The 17,940-nt window shown below is 35.9% G+C and overlaps 2 protein-coding genes across 2 annotated transcripts; one reads left to right on the top strand and one right to left on the bottom strand.

Moving 5' to 3' along the window:
• Window positions 1-4,059: 4,059 nt before the first annotated feature.
• Window positions 4,060-8,900, bottom strand: LOC104902046 (2-alkenal reductase (NADP(+)-dependent)). Its single transcript, XM_010689707.4, has 5 exons — window positions 8,202-8,900; window positions 6,768-6,945; window positions 5,481-5,647; window positions 4,998-5,080; window positions 4,060-4,585 (listed from the first exon to the last, which is right to left on the bottom strand). Exons 1-5 carry the CDS (start codon window positions 8,451-8,453, stop codon window positions 4,198-4,200), a joined length of 1,068 nt encoding a protein of 355 aa, XP_010688009.2. The 5' UTR covers window positions 8,454-8,900; the 3' UTR covers window positions 4,060-4,197.
• A 1,416-nt stretch (window positions 8,901-10,316) lies between these two features.
• Window positions 10,317-11,774, top strand: LOC130589945 (uncharacterized). The gene is made up of 3 exons (XM_057391603.1): window positions 10,317-10,586; window positions 10,631-11,077; window positions 11,337-11,774. The coding sequence occupies exons 1-3, from the start codon at window positions 10,317-10,319 to the stop codon at window positions 11,772-11,774; spliced, it is 1,155 nt and encodes a 384-aa protein (XP_057247586.1).
• The last annotated feature ends 6,166 nt before the right edge of the window (window positions 11,775-17,940 follow it).

Below are 17,940 nucleotides of genomic sequence, written 5' to 3'. Positions count from 1 at the left end.
AATCTATAATTTTTATACTTTCATTTATTTACAACTATGTCCCCACATCTAATTTTCATTCACCATAAACTAAAATTTGTTCCCATATTTAATGTTAATTTCCATTTTCTTTTAATATTCAACAATTTCCCATAAATCCCATGTACTCAACATAACATTTCAAGCATCATTAAGGATGCGTTCTCTTCACTTGAAAAAACAAAAGTCAACATCGAAAATCGGCATAATATAGTTGTCAACAACAAAATCGCAAAGTAAGGTAGTTTAAAACAATAAATTTTTTACTAAGTTAGTTTTTTTCGTAAAAACTTGAAAGTTAAATGCAGTTTTGAACAAAAAAATCCAAATAGAGACTTATGAATTTTGATTTATTTTTTTGTGAATCATATTTTTTGTCATACTAATGTTACAATAATTCTGTAGTGATGGCCACTGGTGCGGGTTGGGCGGGCCGGACCGTAGGTCGTAGCGGGTTGGGCTAAGATTTCACGGTCCAGGACCGGACCCTGAAATTCAAGGGTTGGGCGGGCTGAAAAATCTTGGCTCACACCAGTTTGTTACCAGTTTTCACGGGTTGGGAAGCGGTTCTAGCGGTTCGTAGGTCTAATGGGTTGGACCGGGCTGGCGGTCGACTTGAGATTTTTTTTTTCAAAATTATTTAATCTTTGAAATTATGCATTATTGTTACATAAAATCTTTAAAATGAATTAAAATATATACAATTATTAATAGTAATGAATAATTTCATTATTTTAAACGGTTTTTTCACCAAGTACCCCTATGGTTTTTCAAAATTCATAGGGTACCCCTAATTTTAAAAAAATGCACCAAGTACCCTTAACATTTCAATAAAATTCACGAAATGCCCTTAATGACTAAGGGAACGCCGTTAGTCATTAACCCTAATTAACCCTTTAATCCTAATTAACCCTTTAACCCTAACCCTTGAGCCCTAATCCTAACCTCCTAACACTTCACCCCTACAATAACCATCCAACCACCCCCACCCCCACCCCCACCCCCACCCCCACCCACGCAACCCCCACCCACGCAACCCCCACCCATTCTCCACCACCCCCGTCGAATTCCCCCTCCCCACCCCCACTACCCTCGTCGAATTCCCCCTCCCCACCCCACCCCCGTCGAAATCTGTCGATGACCTGTTGTTCTTAGACTCTCAATCTCTCTCTCCTCCTTCATCATTGATAATTTCGAAAATGATTTCAAAAATAATTTCAAAAAATGATTTCGAAAATAATTTCGAAAAATGATTTTGAAAATAATTGCGAAAATTGTTCGTTGGTCGTGGTCTGGGATGATGAGTGGCGGTAGGTAATGAGCGGTGGTAGGCGACGCGGTGGTGACGGTGTGGTGTGTGGTGAGGTTTTAGGAAGGAGGGTGGTTTGATGGTGGGCTGGAGGTGGGTTTCGAGGGAAGGGTGGGGAAATCAGGGGAGGGGGGCTGCTGCAGGGGGTGGGGGTGGGGAGGGGAGGTGGTGGTGGTTGGGTGATGGGGTTGCTGTAGGTGGTGAGGAAAGGAGATGGGAGGTGGTGGTTGGGTGGTGGGGCTGCTACAGGGGGTGAGGGAGGGGGGGGGAAGTGGTGGTGGTGGTTGGGCGGTGGGGTTAGAATAACCTCCCTAGAACAGTGCTTACTCTGATTTTGTTTGTTTTCATGGTTGCTTTTTCACATGATACAATGCTCATTTTGACCATTCAAATATCATTAGTTACATATTAGTGAAAACTATACAAGAATTTAATATCTTGAAAATACATATCAGATCTGGTGTTTACTCATTTTTGTTTTTCTGTCAGGTTCGGCTTGGATGATGCTTTCAACCAATATATTTTTTTGGGGTTCTCTCGTAACCTTTTTGTAAAAAGAATCCTCTGAGTTGCCCTCGCATAGGACACTAACCCAGAGGTCCAACAGTAGGACACTCTTAGGCTATGTTCAGTTCACCTTATATTTGCTTATTTCAGATCTAACCAGATCAGATCAGTTCATATCAGATCAGAAAAAATAAGTTCAGATCAGATCAGATCAGAAAAAATAAGTTCAGATCAGATCAGATCAGATCAGATCAGACCAGATCAGATCAGACCAGATCAGATCAGATCAGACCAGATCAGATCAGATCAGTTCAGATCAGTTCATGCTTATATTTAAAAACTCATTATCATTAAATATCTTTCACTACATATTAATAAAAATTATAATAATTGAATATTAATAAAGTACTCATTGAGACGAATCAAACAAGACCCCACATGACTATATTTTTTCTTATATATTGAGAAAAATCTAAAAGGTTATCTCTAATTGTGAATAGTGTCAAGATTTTAAGTGAGAAAGATAAAAGAATATAAAGGGAGTATTATTATTTACTAGTACATTTGTTCAAAAGAATTTTCATTATTGTTGTTGTTGTACTTATTAATTATTAATATTGGTAATTATTATTAATCTTGTTGTTACCATTATAAATGTCATTGTTATTATTATATTAAGTTATTTTGTTGTTATTAAATAATAGAAAATTAAAAGCCACGTGTTAAGAACATAAGATTGACGCAAAAATAAGAAATATATAAAATATGATATCTCAAATTCATGACAACGAAACTACTAACTTCGAATTACATTTCAAAATAAGCTAAGTGTGAGATACAAATTATAAATTTAGATTCGGTATACATCTTCCTACCGAATTCCAAATCTCTCTAGCTATTTGAAGTTGCACGATATTTATTTATTTTTTGCTCAAGCCATAGTTGTTTGTATATCTTATTTTATTTTATATGAAAAAAATAGTTGAGTTTGCGACTTCTCAAGTGTGAAACTTCTTTTTAAGGGAAAGTGTGAAACATTGTATAAGTGCTTTTATAAAATAATGACTTGAGTTATATAATTATTTTTAATATTAATAATAATTATGATTATAATATTATTGTTGTTCTTATAAAATGAAATAATAATTATTATTAATAATAAAAGTTGTGTAAAAGTGTAATAGAAATAAAATGATAATAATTGTAATTCTATAAAGAAGATCTTATAATGTATTGCATAATAATGATTTACAAAGTAATAATATAATAGTAATAATATATTTTATAAAAGATAAGATCTTATAAATCAGTTCAGATCAGATCAGATCAGATCAGATCAGATCAGAAAAAATAAGTTCAGATCAGATCAGATAAGTTCAGATCAGAAAATTTCAGGTGAACTAAACATAGCCTTAGGCTATGTTTAGTTCACCTGAAATTTTCTGATTTGAACTTATTTTTTCTGATCTGATCTGATCTGAACTTATTTTTTCTGATCTGATCTGATCTGAACTTATTTTTTCAGAACTGATCTGATTACAAGATCTTATCTTTTAGATTTCTCTCAATATATACGAAAAAATATAGTCAGTGGGGTCTTGTTTGATTCGTCTCAATGAATACTTTATTAATATTCAATTATTATAATTTTTACTATTATGTAATGAAAGATATTTAATAGTAAAAATGAGTTTAAAAACTGACAGATCTGATCTGAACTTATTTTTTCTGATCTGATCTGATCTGATCTGATTAGATCTGAAATAAGCAAAAATAAGGTGAACTGAACATAGCCTTAGTGTCTCTCCTCTTCCACTCCATCTCCCTCTAAAAACAAGAGTCACCAACTACATATCCATAAAATGTATCTCTCTTAATTGGTGTTCCTTATACATGAGTTGTCAACATTTTCCTTCCTCCATCTGCCAAGCGTCATTTATTTAGTGGTTCAATAGGTGACTCTTATTAACAGCTCCTAGCTCGTATTTTAAAAAAAATTCACAGCTATCTCTTATTAAAAGCCCTCCATTGCGCACCTAAAAGCTAACTCTTGCAATCAAGCGTCACCTAAGAGCCCAAACTTGATGCTCTAACCTAATAAAGTAGGAATTCTCAACATATGCAAACAATATATTGATGGTTCTTCAATTGTGTTTGGCACCTTCTAAACAATTGCAGTCTGCATAACATATTCTAACCCTCAAAAAAAGGTCCCGCAAATAATCTCAAGCAAAAACATATGACTCGATTGATTTTGGCAGGGTTTGGAAACATATAAAACACACTTGTAAAGAAAATAAATGTTTAAGACTAATTGCAACAAAAGAACATAATAAGATTAATAAGTGAGTCTAATTAACTGATTAATCCTGCGCAATTTGAACAATGGTCTTGCCAGTGTTACGCCCACAAAAGAGACCCACAAAAGCTGAAGGTATACTTTCAAGGCCAAAAGAGATATCTTCAAGAACTTGCATTTGAGCTGCATGAAGGTAGCTAGTTGTTGTTGACACAAAATCTGCAACAGTTTGTTCATCCATATAATCTAAAAGTAAGAATCCTTGGATAGTGAGTCGCTTATAAATGACGTTGATCATGTCAGGAGCAGCTCTTCTTGCTGTAGGATCAGTGTACTGAGATATTACCCCGCAAACAACCACCCTACCAAAAGTGTTCATGTTTGCAACTGCTGCTTCTAGCATTTCTCCTCCCACATTGTCAAAATATATGTCAATTCCTTCTGGGAAGTATCTGCATTTGGTTGATTCAAACAGTACTCAAATTTCACCACTATGATCAATGCAGATTATTGTACTGATCAATGGTTAGTTTTCCAATACTTAGCTAGTTAGCTATCTAGGTACTTCGACCCTCTGTATTTTTTTGTTCAAGATCTCACATTACTATATTTTTTTCTTGTATATTGAAAAGAATTTAAAAGATTTTCTCTAGTTATAAATAGTGTCAAGATTTCAAATAGGAAGAACAAAAAATACAAAGTGAGTATTCGACATTAATAAATCGTGATTTATGAGGGGTGTTAAACTTCACCATTAACAAGAGTGAAGAGGTCAATTTGCCACATTCGTGGTGTTTTCCTTTTGTTGTATTAGGAGTAATAATTACATAAAAGATCTTGTTGTAGTTATGATTTAGGAGTGACCTTTTAAGAGTTAGGTTGAAGTCATCCTCTTCTTTGTAATTGAATGCATCATCAAAGCCAAGCTTATCCTTCAATAAAGCTACCTGTAATATAATCATATTAGATGGAACTGCCTATCTGCCACTGAATGACTGAAAATGAATACAAACATCGTATTCGATCAGAATAATAGTTAGCAAAATTAACACGAATACATACAATACAAATTCCTTTTTGAAGTGTTCCGACCTTATTCACTTCACTTATTTGAATGAAAAGCCAACTAGCCATTAATAAGCAAATGAACAACAAAAATATCATTCACCAGTTTGTTCCCTTCGGCATAAAACAGCTGAATTAAACTGAACTAAATTGAACTGAAATGAATAGTGATATGTGAGAGCAAAAGTATTGTTCAGACTGTACTGAGAATAAGTTGGGGAGAATAATCTCTGAATACACGTAAACTTTAACAGTAGGTGGGACAAGGTAAAAAGGGCTGACCTTTTCTGGGGTTCCTGCGCATCCCACAACATAGCAGCCTAATAACTTAGCGAATTGGCCTACTATATTTCCTACTGATCCTGAAGCAGCTGATACCAGCACCCTCTCTCCCTTCTTCGGCTTGCCCAAACGAAAAAATCCAACATATGCTGTGAGTCCACTCAATCCTTCAAGTACAAAAACAAAACTGAAATTTACTACTACTGGAAAAATAAAGGTGGTAGATATAAGAGGTGGAAACAGACTGCCTAAATTTAGCTAAAATCTTGAAAGGTAAGAATAGTCTTAGGAGCTACACACAAGCCATTGTTACTTGTTCATGATATATTGAGTAGGGGCCTAGGGGGAGGGAATTTTATTTTGTTTGCTTTAGTTTGTCTCCTAGTTCTTATTATTAGTGTGTAAACTAGGTGCGACAATGATGCGAGTCGAGTTTGAGTTTGAGCTAGCTTGATACGACTTGTTGGCATTTCGAATCGAGTTTGAGTTAAGTTGGCTTACTCGAGTCGAGTTTTGTTTGAGCATTGACTGAGTTGAGCTTTGACCAAATTTTGACCGAGTCAATCTCGAGTAACTCGCGAGTTGTCTAGCCTCACTGGTCTAGAGTTTATGAAGTATGGTGTCTTATAAATAGGATTTTATAGGCTCATTATTAGACGGTGTGTTGACAACCAATTGTATGAGGAACGCAATTGTGAGAGAATCCAACTTAACGTCGTGGTGTATTACTTTGGTGGAGTAATTGTGTGTTGAGGTATTTGTTCCTTCACATTAAACTCGTTTGCCATTATTGTTTTTTTTATTTCTTACTTACAAAATTTGACATTTATTCCATAACTTTAGTTGTTTGTATAAAGGTGTTATGTATAAACTAATAGGTGACGCTACTTAGTTTTGCAAAATGACAATAAGGACAAAGACATATTTCCTTCGTTTTTTGATAAGTGACACATAGAGAATGTGGAGAAATACCAACTAGCCTAAAGATGAGAAACTTATGACCACTTTGTTTAATTAATTAAATTTGATTATTATATAAATTAAGTAGGTGAAACAATCAAATGATAACAAAGGTTTAATAAATAAGAAGTTTTTTTTTTACTATTTTGAATTATGTGTCGCTTATTATGACAATTTCCTAATATAAATTGGACTCTCTCATTTTCCCCCCAAACTTCTATTTACCAAACAGACCTTTATCAGTTAAATTAGAGAAATTCATAATAAGTAATATAATCACTAAAAAGTTAAAAATTAGAAATCAAAAAATAAATGGTTAATTGATACCAAAAATTCCAACGTGGTATGACAGGGGAAATCCCATTGGATCTAATTTTCTGAGTAACTTGACATCCTCCACCAGCACATAATTTGCCCAAATCAATTCTCCAGAGACTAGATCGTCTTTTTGGAATTCAGGATGCCCTGAAGCCATGACTTTCCCAATTCCTGCTCCAGTAATTGGCTGCCAATTGCCATATTACAAAAAAATCAGATTAATAATTTCAAACAAAATGTTACTAAGAGCGACATCAGCCCTAAATCTTAAGACTTATGTCATCTACAAAAGTGGTTTGCACAATTTTTCCAAAAAAAAAAACATCTGCAAAAGTGGTTCCTTCTTATCTTAAGGCAAGATTTTTGCATCAAGAATGTCTTGACCTAGTGGTTAAGATTGAAATGTTATGAACGATAAGTCATATGTTCAAATCCTCCATCCCTTTCTTTGTACTTTGTACCACCATCGTGGCTCATATGGATCAAAGAAAAAAAAGACAAGACTTCTACAATTTTTTACATTGATGTTACTTTACTTCTATTGACAACACAATTAAGTCACCGTAAATGAGTAGGTGTTAAAAGTTTAAGTTACTTAAAATAATAATCGTGTTTGGGATAAGCGTTTAAATAAAATTTAAGTTCAAAACTTGACCGAAATTGAGTTGTTATCAAATATAACATCTCAATTTAAGATGCTAAATTTTCAAGTACCTTATAGTATCAGCTTTATTTCAATTTATATTCCTAAACATAGCCTTTATCATACCAAAGTCTTAAGTGGAGTCTCTATTTTAAAAGACCCGACTTAAGACTTGGGAAAGCACATAAATGATGTCATCATCTTAGTTGATGATGTTGGTTTTATGTAGACCACATATTTTGATAAGTTTTAAATGAGTCTTAGGGTTGAAGATATAAATTTAGTTGAATCTGAAGAAGCCTTAACAAGATTATGAAAGTGTTAAAGAGTTCAAAAAAAAACTTGGTTGAAATATTAAAATTATAGTGAATTAATAGTTAAACTTTTACAAATTCACTTCAAAAATTTGATATAAAAACAGAAAAATTAAACATACAACTATACAAGTAATCTAACAAGGGTTGGTCTTGTGACCAATTATCTTTCTTAATAAAAAAAAAAGAATTAGATGAAAACTTTTAAAATTAAAAAAGACTAGTTCTACAATTTTTACTTTTATTTTTTTATTAGAAAAGATAATTGATATGAATATCAACCCCTGCTAGACTATTAGCCTGCAAGACACACTAGTTTGGAAGCTAGATACAAGACTAAACAACCTATAAATAAATGTCTAATATATTATTGGGATAAGTATTCAAATGATAAACAATGTCTTATAATTCGAGATGGTACTCCACTGAGTCACCACTCACTACCTCTACCTCAAATGAGTTCTACAATGAGCAACTAGAAGTTACCTTGCCAGGAACCAATTGAGTAGCCACATAAATTGAATTATGAGAAGGGCTATATTTCTTCATGCGGTTGAGCTGGTATGGATCAATGGAAACATGAAGACATTTCACCAGGACAAAGTTGGAGGAGTCTGCCTCAAATTCAAAGGAAGATATGCTAATATTTGCAGTAATGAGCTCAAAATCTTCCTCCTTTGGTGCTCCATCTATGTGATGTTTTATAGTCACGAATTTGTTGCTAATAATTTCTCCCATTATTCTGTTTTTGGAGTTCTCCCACTTAAGTCTCTTCTGTGTTTTTTTTTTAAAAAAAAATAAATAATATTTTGTAAATTCTGGAAAATTTTAATAAAATAAGAAAAGTTGGGAAATAATATGAAAAGTTTGGTAAAATTTGAATAAATCGGAAAAATTTATAAATGTTTAGAAAAATTAAGAAAGGTTCGAAAAAATTAGAGACATCAAGAAGTGTTCAAAAAGATTAGAAAACTATAGACATATGCTATGAAAATTTTCAATTAAAATAGTTTTAAGAACAGTAAGTACACCATTGGTGAGGTTAAGGCATAGTTGATTGAGAAAGGCCAAGGGATCACTCTGGTTTTTGTCGACTAATTTTGTGAGGAGACAATGAAGTAATTGATCAGATAAGGCAAACAAGTGAACAACTCGTCTTCTGTGCAGCCAAAGATAGAAGTGGCAAACCTGTCAGTACGGGTCAGGTCATAACATGTCAGATTATAATGGGATCAACTTTGGATCGACTCCGTTCGAAAGCAGGTCCATCTCAGGTTCATGAGATTTTGGGCCAGGGAAAATCAAGTTTTTAATTTTGCAAATAAATAAAACACATATAAAACTAATGAGAGTAAGTTAAATAATTGATGCACAATGGAAAAACTCATATACTTCTTCCGTTTCGTTTTAAGTGCAACAAGTGAATATTTTATATCTCACAAATAATACTCATTTGTTACATTTAAAACGAAATAGAGGAAGTATATTATCTCATGACAATTTTTTCGAATTTTTTCCTTGAATAATGCCAAAAAGGGGATTAATTCCCAAAATGTGTGACAAAAAATTTTATTTCCCTACGTACCGTCCACGTAGGACGGCACGCGAATTTTTTTTTTTTTTTAAACTGCAGTAAAACCGCTACTCAGAGTAGCGGTTAATGCATAAAAACCGCTACTCAGAGTAGCGGTTATTATTTAAAATCAACCGCTACTATGAGTAGCGGTTTTCTTTAATGAACCGCTACTCTGAGTAGCGGTTTACAAGATTTTGGACCCGTTGTAAACCGCTACTCGGAGTAGCGGTTCATTAAAGAAAACCGCTACTCCGAGTAGCGGTTTATAAAAATCCCCAAATCAAACCTAAATCCCCAATTTCCCAATTTACAGGTGCTCGAATTTTTTTCTCTCACAATCACTTCTCCCTCTCTCTCTCTTCCGACGACGCTGCCGCACGATCCTCACCGCCGACGACCGACGACAGTCCGTCACTTCTTGCTCTCTCTCTTCCGACGACAGCCCACCTCACCGGATCCGTCACTTCTCCCTCTCTCTCTTCCGACCACAGCCATCTTTGTGAGTATTTTTTTTTTTTTTTTTTGTTTTTTTTTTAATTTAATTTGTGTAGCATGCCATATTTGTTAGATGGAAATTGTTTAGTTTGATTAGTATAATTTAGTTGTTGATGATTAAAAATTTAGGATATTGTGATGGTTGATTTTGTATCAATTGGAAGGTTAGTATAATTGGAAGGTGATTAGTATAATTCGAAGGTTATTAGCATATTGTTTAGTTGTTTGATTAGTATAATTTAGTTGTTGGTTGGTTAAAAATGGATTTGAGCATTTTGTGATGGTTGATTTTGCATGAATTGTTGTGTTTATGTTGTAAATACTACTAGTATAGGTGAAAAATAGTGTTCATATTGTTTGAATATGTAGAATAAGAATAACTTAATTAAACATTATGTTTTTTGTATGTAGAATATGGAACAACTAAATATCCTCTATACCTTTATTGGAATGGTGAATTATCTCAAAATGATGTTGATATTGTGTATAGAGGTGGAAGGAAAAAGTTTTTGTTCATCAATTCCGGTATGATGTTTCAAGAGATTCTGAATAGGGTATATGACGTTGTTGGATGTGATCGTATGTATGTGGAACTGAAATTGTTTATGAGATATCCGATGCCGGGAAAATATGTGCCAATTGCACTAGAGGATGACGAGTCACTGAGTGCTATGTGGCTTTCAGTGACACAAACGTCAGCCATGGCAATGGAGGTGTACATTGAACAAGTTCCCAAAGAGATAAATGTGCAAAGTAATGTGGGTTATGTACCTTCAATGGACTTTAGGGATAGCATGGAGGTACCGACATCAGCTCCTAATATGCAATTTGAATCATTTACTAGCATGTTGTCAGACCCACATTATGTAAATCAGCACATGAATGGTTTATTTCTCCTGCTTCGTCTCCCCACATACCATCCACATTCCATCTTGACACTCTACATCAAAATGATGTTGATTTTTTGGGAAACGAGGAGGAGCATGTGGATTCTGATAGGGATGAGGATGATGATGCAAGAGAATTAGCTGACAAGGCAATAAAGGCTGGTGTTCCTTCACAAGATTGGCTTAGAGTTGACGAAGTTGATCAAAGGTTAATAGATTCATGGATGACTTGGAATGTCACTGGTTCATTAACTGTGGCTTCTGAATTTGAGATAGGACAAGAGTTCGCCTCATTGCAGCAATTAAAGAATTTTGTGAAAGCATGGTCGATCTCTAGAAACCAGATGTTTCGGGTGTTAGAGTCAGAGCCCACAAAGTATGTCATTGAATGTGCTAGAAAGGAAGTGTGTCACTGTCCATGGAGGTTGCGTGCAATCATGACTAAGTCGTTCTCATTCAAAATTGTACGATATGTTGGTCCACATGCAAGCAATTGTTTAGGAGACATAACATGTGGAGACCATCCTCTCATTTCATCAGATTTCGTTGCTGATCTTATCGAGGATTTCATTAGGACTGATCCTTCATTCAAAGTTCAGTCCATCCTTACTTTTGTGAAGAACCAATATCAATTTTCAATAACATATAAGAGAGCTTGGTTAGCAAAACAAAAGGCAATCAGACAATATTTTTGGTGATTGGGAGAAGTCGTATCAAGAGTTACCGAGGTACTTGCAAGCCTTGAAAGAGTCCAATCGAGGCACTGTCGTTTACTGGAGTACGATCCCAACACAAGATCCTACTACGCACATCTTTAGGAGGGTCTTCTGGGCCTTTAAACCCTCCATTTCCGGATTCCGTCATTGTCGGCCTCTTATCACTATAGATGGTACTCACTTGTACGGGAAATACAAAGGCAAATTATTGATTGCTATGGGAACAGATGCTAATTTCCAGCTATTCCCACTTGCCTTTGCTGTTGTGGAGGAAGAAAGCACGGAGGACTGGTCTTGGTTTTTAGCTTGCATTAGACGTTCCGTCACAGATAGAAAGGATCTGTGTGTCATCTCTGATCGTCATAGGGGATCCTTGCAGCTATGAATGAGCCTGGTAGTGGATGGGAGGAACCATATGCACATCACCGCTTTTGTGTGCGTCATCTTGCTTCGAACTTGAATTCGAAGTATAAGAATGCTGCCATCAAGAACCTATTCGGAAAAGCTGCATATGCTAGGCAGAAAAGGAAGTTTTTGTACTATATGGATCGAATTGGCTCCATTAATGTCGAGGCAGCTAGATATCTGTTGGACATTCCCCTTCATCTATGGTCTCTACATCATGATGGTGGGTGTAGATATGGTGTGCAAACCACCAACATGACTGCAGTGTTTAATGGTGTCCTAAAAGTAGCGGACACGGTACTATCGTGTCGGTTGCATCATCACAGTCTCTATCTTGACTGGGAGATTCACGATAGGGTTCTTCGGTATGTCGAGCGGGCTGGTTTTCTCGGCATACATCGTTTGCTAGGGGGAGGTTTGGAGATTGATAGACCACTTCTGACGGCATTAGTGGAGCGATGGAGGCAGGAGACCCATACATTTCATTTGACTGTTGGGGAGGCGACGATTACTTTGGAGGATGTCGCTGTTATCCTTGGACTTAGAGTGCACGGGGCACTTGTTACTGGTCGAGGCGAGGGTAACTGGGCTGCATTAGTTTTCGAGTTGTTATGGATTTGGCCCAACACACCGGAGAACGAGCCCAAAGTTCTCCAGGGTTCGTCTTTGAGATTGACATGGCTTCGGCAACATTTTTTCTTGTTGCCGAATGATGCTGATGAGGTGACTGTACAGCGATTTGCCCGGGCTTACATTCTTGCATTGATGGGGTCCATTCTTTTTGCCGACAAGAGTGGAGATGCAGTCCAGGTTCTTTATCTCCCATTTTTAGCTGATCTCGACGTAGCAGGGACATATAGTTGGGGTAGTGCGACCCTTGCATACCTGTATCGGCAGCTATGTCGGGCATCACATAGGGGTGCGAGGGAGTTAGGTGGCCCTGTGTTGTTGTTACAGATTTGGGCATGGGAGCACATACACATTGGCAGACCTCAGATTTCGAGGGTGCGGGACCCACCTCCACAGTTTGACGAGGCCGTTCCTATTTTAGGCTCCCAGCATGTTCCGGGGATTGACCCCTTAGCTGTCAGGTAATATTCAATGTCTCATATTTGTTGACATTCTTTAGTTTCATTTTTCTCATGGATAATAACGTATATTTCTTTTCAGTTGGCTTCGAGTACACATCACTAGGTCCCACCAGCAGGTGGGCTTCCTTACTACAGGGATGCACTTGACCATCAGACGGACGAGCAGGTACATAGGCTCATCTTGCCTAACTTATATACATTGGTAGACTCTTCTTTTGCCTAATATTTGTAAGATTCTATTTTTTGTAGATGACTTGGCAGCCATATACTGATGCGAGACTGGCGTTGTTACCTGCTATATGTCGAGCTGATCGACATGTATGGCGCACAGTGGCCCCACTTATCTGTTTCGACATTGTAGAGTTCCATTTCCCTGGTCGAGTTATGCGCCAGTTTGGATTCGAGCAGACGATTCCCGCACCTTCTGATACGAGCACAACCCTTCATGCCATAGATCGGAGGTCGAAGAACAAGAACTATCCGCTCAGACATCGACCTTACATTGCACATTGGGATGAGCGCGAGGGACACATAGTTCAGGGCACTCCTTTTAGTGGTCGTACTCATGCCTTTGACGAGTATATGATATGGTTTCGTCGCATCACGAGGTTACGCCTGACGAATCCATCGAGGCGACCACCTTCTACACATTATCAGCCTGCGTCTGCAGATATAGTACTGGTAAGTTCACTGATTTTTAGTTGCACTTTTATTTATTTATACAACTATATAATATGTATTTTTTTCTTTCTATTCAGGCACATACTTTATCTGATATTGCTCATAGGTGCGGTACTGTACTAGAGGCTTCTGAGTCATTGCCTCCAGATATGGTGCGTGAGTTGTATGCGCAGACATTGCAGACTATGAGGGGACTGTGTGTTGATGCTGTTGGCCGAGCTGGACATGGCCACATCGTACAGGGCATGCCTACTTCTGCTGGATATACATCGACTTCTACATCTTCTACGTCTGCTGCCCATATATCTACCACCTCAGCTTTGCTTTCACCTCCAGTCACTCAGAGGGCCTATCGACGACGTTCTGACACTACTCCCCCTCTCTTGATGCCATTGCAGAGACTCATGAGACCACACCTAGCTCATCTACACCTTCACAAAAGAAGAAGAGAGGGTTTTGAAGTTTCATTTATTGTTTATGTAGTTAGTTAACATTATTTTCTCACTCTAACTTGTAACTAAAATTTTTTTACATACATTTGAATGTGTATGAACTTGGTGATGAGTGATCAATGCGTGGCTTATATTTGGTGTTGTTGAATGGAATTTGGTGCTGGAATTGCAGGTTGGATAATGTTGAAATTGGAGGTTGGATAATTGTTTGGAATTGCTGGAATTGCAGGTTGGATAATGTTGAAATTGGAGGTTGGATAATTGTTTGGAATTGCTGGAATTGCAGGTTGGATGCTTGTTTGGGATTGCTGGAATTTTTTTGGCTTTCTGGCAGTTGGCCAGTTATGTGGAAACAATGCAGTGAGGTGTGTAATGGGTACAAAACCGCTACTCCGAGTAGCGGTTTTAATGAATGAACCGCTACCCGGAGTAGCGGTTTACCCGAGGGAAAAAACCGCTACTCAGAGTAGCGGTTCATTCATTAAAACCGCTACTGTGAGTAGCGGTTTATGTGAATGAACCGCTACTCGGAGTAGCGGTTTTATTTGAAGTAAACCGCTACTCCGAGTAGCGGTTTACCTCCGTTAAAACAAAAAAAAAACTTTTTTTCGCGTGCCATCCTACGTGGACGGTACGCAGGGAAATAAAATTTTTTGTGGCACATTTTGGGAATTAATCCCCTTTTTGGCATTATTGAAGGAAAAAATTCCAATTTTTTCCTTAGATTTTTTTTTAAAAGTAACTAATATGACAATTTTTTTGTTCGGGTTCGAGTCATCATTATCGGGTCAATTCCAGGTCTGGTGAGTTCGGGTAGATTTGTTTTGGTTCGTGTTCCTATCTATTTTACTTTCACTTCGGGTTTCGACCCGGTCGGATTGTTCAGATATCAGTTCTATTTCGGGTCGTTATTTTCAGAATGTGGAAGGAGGGGTGTTGGTGTGGGTTTATTTTGTCGGCTATATGCAAAAATTTTCATATTGTGCCTAACTTACCACCTTTAACCCAAACATAACTAAAGATCAAACCTTTGGGAACTCATTCGAACAATTTCTTTTATGCGCTTCAAGTAAGCCCCTTCCATCTTACCTTTTATAACATAACTAAAGATCAAGCAGGATCATATGAGAAATGAGAATGAATCTCAACCACATGATTGGATGAGAGTTACAACACTTGTTCATTAGAGTTATACCACCCTAAAAAATTTTGAGCCCAAAAAAAAAAAAATTTTTTTGATTTTTTTTTTCTAATTTTCTTTTTTTTTGGAGTTACATCACTTTTTCATTAGAGTTACATCACTTACTCATAAGAGTTATATCACATAAAATTCATTCTCATTTCTCACGTAAGTATGCATTCTCATATGAACTCACTTCTATATATATTATATATATAATATAATATATATATATAATATATATATATATATAATATATATATATAATAATATATATATATCCATTGGTAGATTACAAACTCCTAATAAATCATTAAAAAATAATTTTAGTAGTGGGTAAATTACTCACGTATCAACAAATTTTATCATAATAATAAACTATTAGCTTAAATAAATAGTTTCTCTGTCTTAAAAAAATATTTCCATTTCCTTTTTAAGGCATACCAAAGAGATGTTCCAATTTCTAATCTTTATACTTTCATTTATCTACAAGTATGTCCCCAAATCTAATTTTCAGTCACCATAAACTAAAATTTGTGTTCATATTTAATGTTAATTTCCATTTTTTAATATCCAACAATTTCCCACAAACCTCATGTACTCAGCACAGTATTTGAAGCATCATTAAGGATGAGTTCTCTTCACTCGAAAAAACAAAAGTCAACGTCGGAAACCGGCATATGGTAGCTGACAACAACAAAATCGTAAAGTAAGGTAGTTTAGGACAATAATTTTTTAGTAAGTTAGGATATCGCAATAAATTTAAGAGAACATATTGTGTCAGACTCGTCCGACCATAATCTTTGGTCGGACGACTTTCAGGTGGTTCCAATTTTTTTTCAGTTAGTCTTAATTTTTTTTTCAGCTAGTCTTCATTTTTTTTCAGGTAGTCTTCATTTTGTTTTCAGCTAGTCTTCTTTTTTTCAGTTTTTTTGTACTTCAGTTAGACTTACTTTGGGTTTCAGTTGGTCTTTATTCTTTTTCAGGTAGTCTTCATTTTTTTTCAGGTAGTCTTCATTCTTTTTCAGGTAGTCTTCATTTTTTTTCAGGTAGTACAACTGAAAGAAAACAAAGTCCAACTGAAACAAAACAAAGTCCAACTGAAAGAAACACAAAGTCCAACTGAAAGAAACACAAAGTCCAACTGAAAGAAAACAAAGTCCAACTGAAAGAAAACAATAACGAACTGAAAGAAAATAATAACCAACTGAAACAAAAAAAACCAACTCAAAATACCTGGAATCATCTTCTCTTCCCCTCTTAACTACAGTACAAATAAGAAGAAATTGTGCTAGAACAAGTTTCTACAGCATATAAGAAGAAAAAATTCCTCGAACAATATTTCCATTTCTCATTCTCTGAATAGTTTTATGATTTTGATGAATGGAATGGCCTTTCTTCATCCTTTCTTCTTCCGTCTATAACGGTATTCCCCTCACATCCAACGACTCATTTTTCACCCTTTCAATTTTCACTCTTCATCTCCCACTTTTCCAGATCTAACGGTTTATTTTCTCACCAATCAATACTTTCTTCTCTTTTTTTTGAAATGAAAACGACACACTCAAATCACACGTAACCGACACATACTCAACCAGTTAATGAATGTTACCTGAAAACTGAAAACTAACCAACCAAATAAGTATATCTGTTAATGTAATAGTTTTATGATTTTGATGAATGGAATGAAATAAACCTATCAAAAAAAAAAGTTTCTACCGCATATTTCTCCTTTAAATGAGGATTTGTTGAAGATGGTGGAGTAAGGGGAAGTCAAAGGGAGGTTCAGGAATGAGGAGAGAGAATGGATATGCATACTACCTACGGGTGGGTGTGTGAATATGGAGGAGAGTGAGAGCCCGTCTGACAGAAAGTATTGGGTCAGACATTCTGACCCAATACTTTCACTAAATTTAAAGTTAAAGGTAGTTTTGGACAAAAAAATCCTAATGAAAACTTATGAATTTTTGATTTTTTTTTTGTGAATCAAATTTTTTGTCATATTAATGTTACAATAATTGTAACGTTAATATTATTTGGACCATTAAACAAGCAACAAGTGTAGCAAAATTATAGGACCACAGGCCACAGTAGCAACTGACGCACGTTGGAAGATGGCAGTACCTATACCTTTTGCTCATTTTTATTGTGAAACGCTGCACTTTAAGGGGTCGTTTGGTTCAAAATAAGGAATGGAAAGAGAATGGAATGGGATGAAAGGATGGAATGGAAATGGAATATGTTACTTTAGACACTTGTTTGTTTTGATGTAGGAATTGAATCATTGGCCTAATGACTCCCTTACTTTTTGTTTCCTATGGTGTGAGGAGGGTTTCAAGATGGGGGAATCAAAATTGGGCTAGTAAGGGAGTGAAAAAAATGGATAACCCAACCAAACATAAAATAAGGGAGTGTGTTACCTCAATCCGTTTCCAAGCCTAAAATATTTCCAACCAAACGGACCCTAAATGGAGTGAAGTTCTTTTTGAATTGATTTCCTATCAAAGTGGTGCCTCTTGAAATGATTATCAACTTTATAAAAAAACGCGTGGTAGAACTTGAACATGATCATGAACCGTTCGCAAATGCGAAAGTTCATCCTTTTGTTCATCCATAAGACCATAAGACAACATCGAACTTTTTTTTTTATGATTAGGAGAAATAATTAATTTAAAGACCAATCTTTGTCAGGCTAGGTACAAAGGCTAAACAGTCCATAAGACAACAGATTTAAAAGTTCAC

The sequence above is a fragment of the Beta vulgaris genome, chromosome 8, assembly GCF_026745355.1.
Source record: "Beta vulgaris subsp. vulgaris cultivar EL10 chromosome 8, EL10.2, whole genome shotgun sequence".
In the NCBI taxonomy this organism is placed as follows: Eukaryota; Viridiplantae; Streptophyta; class Magnoliopsida; order Caryophyllales; family Amaranthaceae; genus Beta; species Beta vulgaris.
Note: the sequence above shows the minus strand (reverse complement) of the source record. Positions and strands in the feature narration are given on the sequence as shown.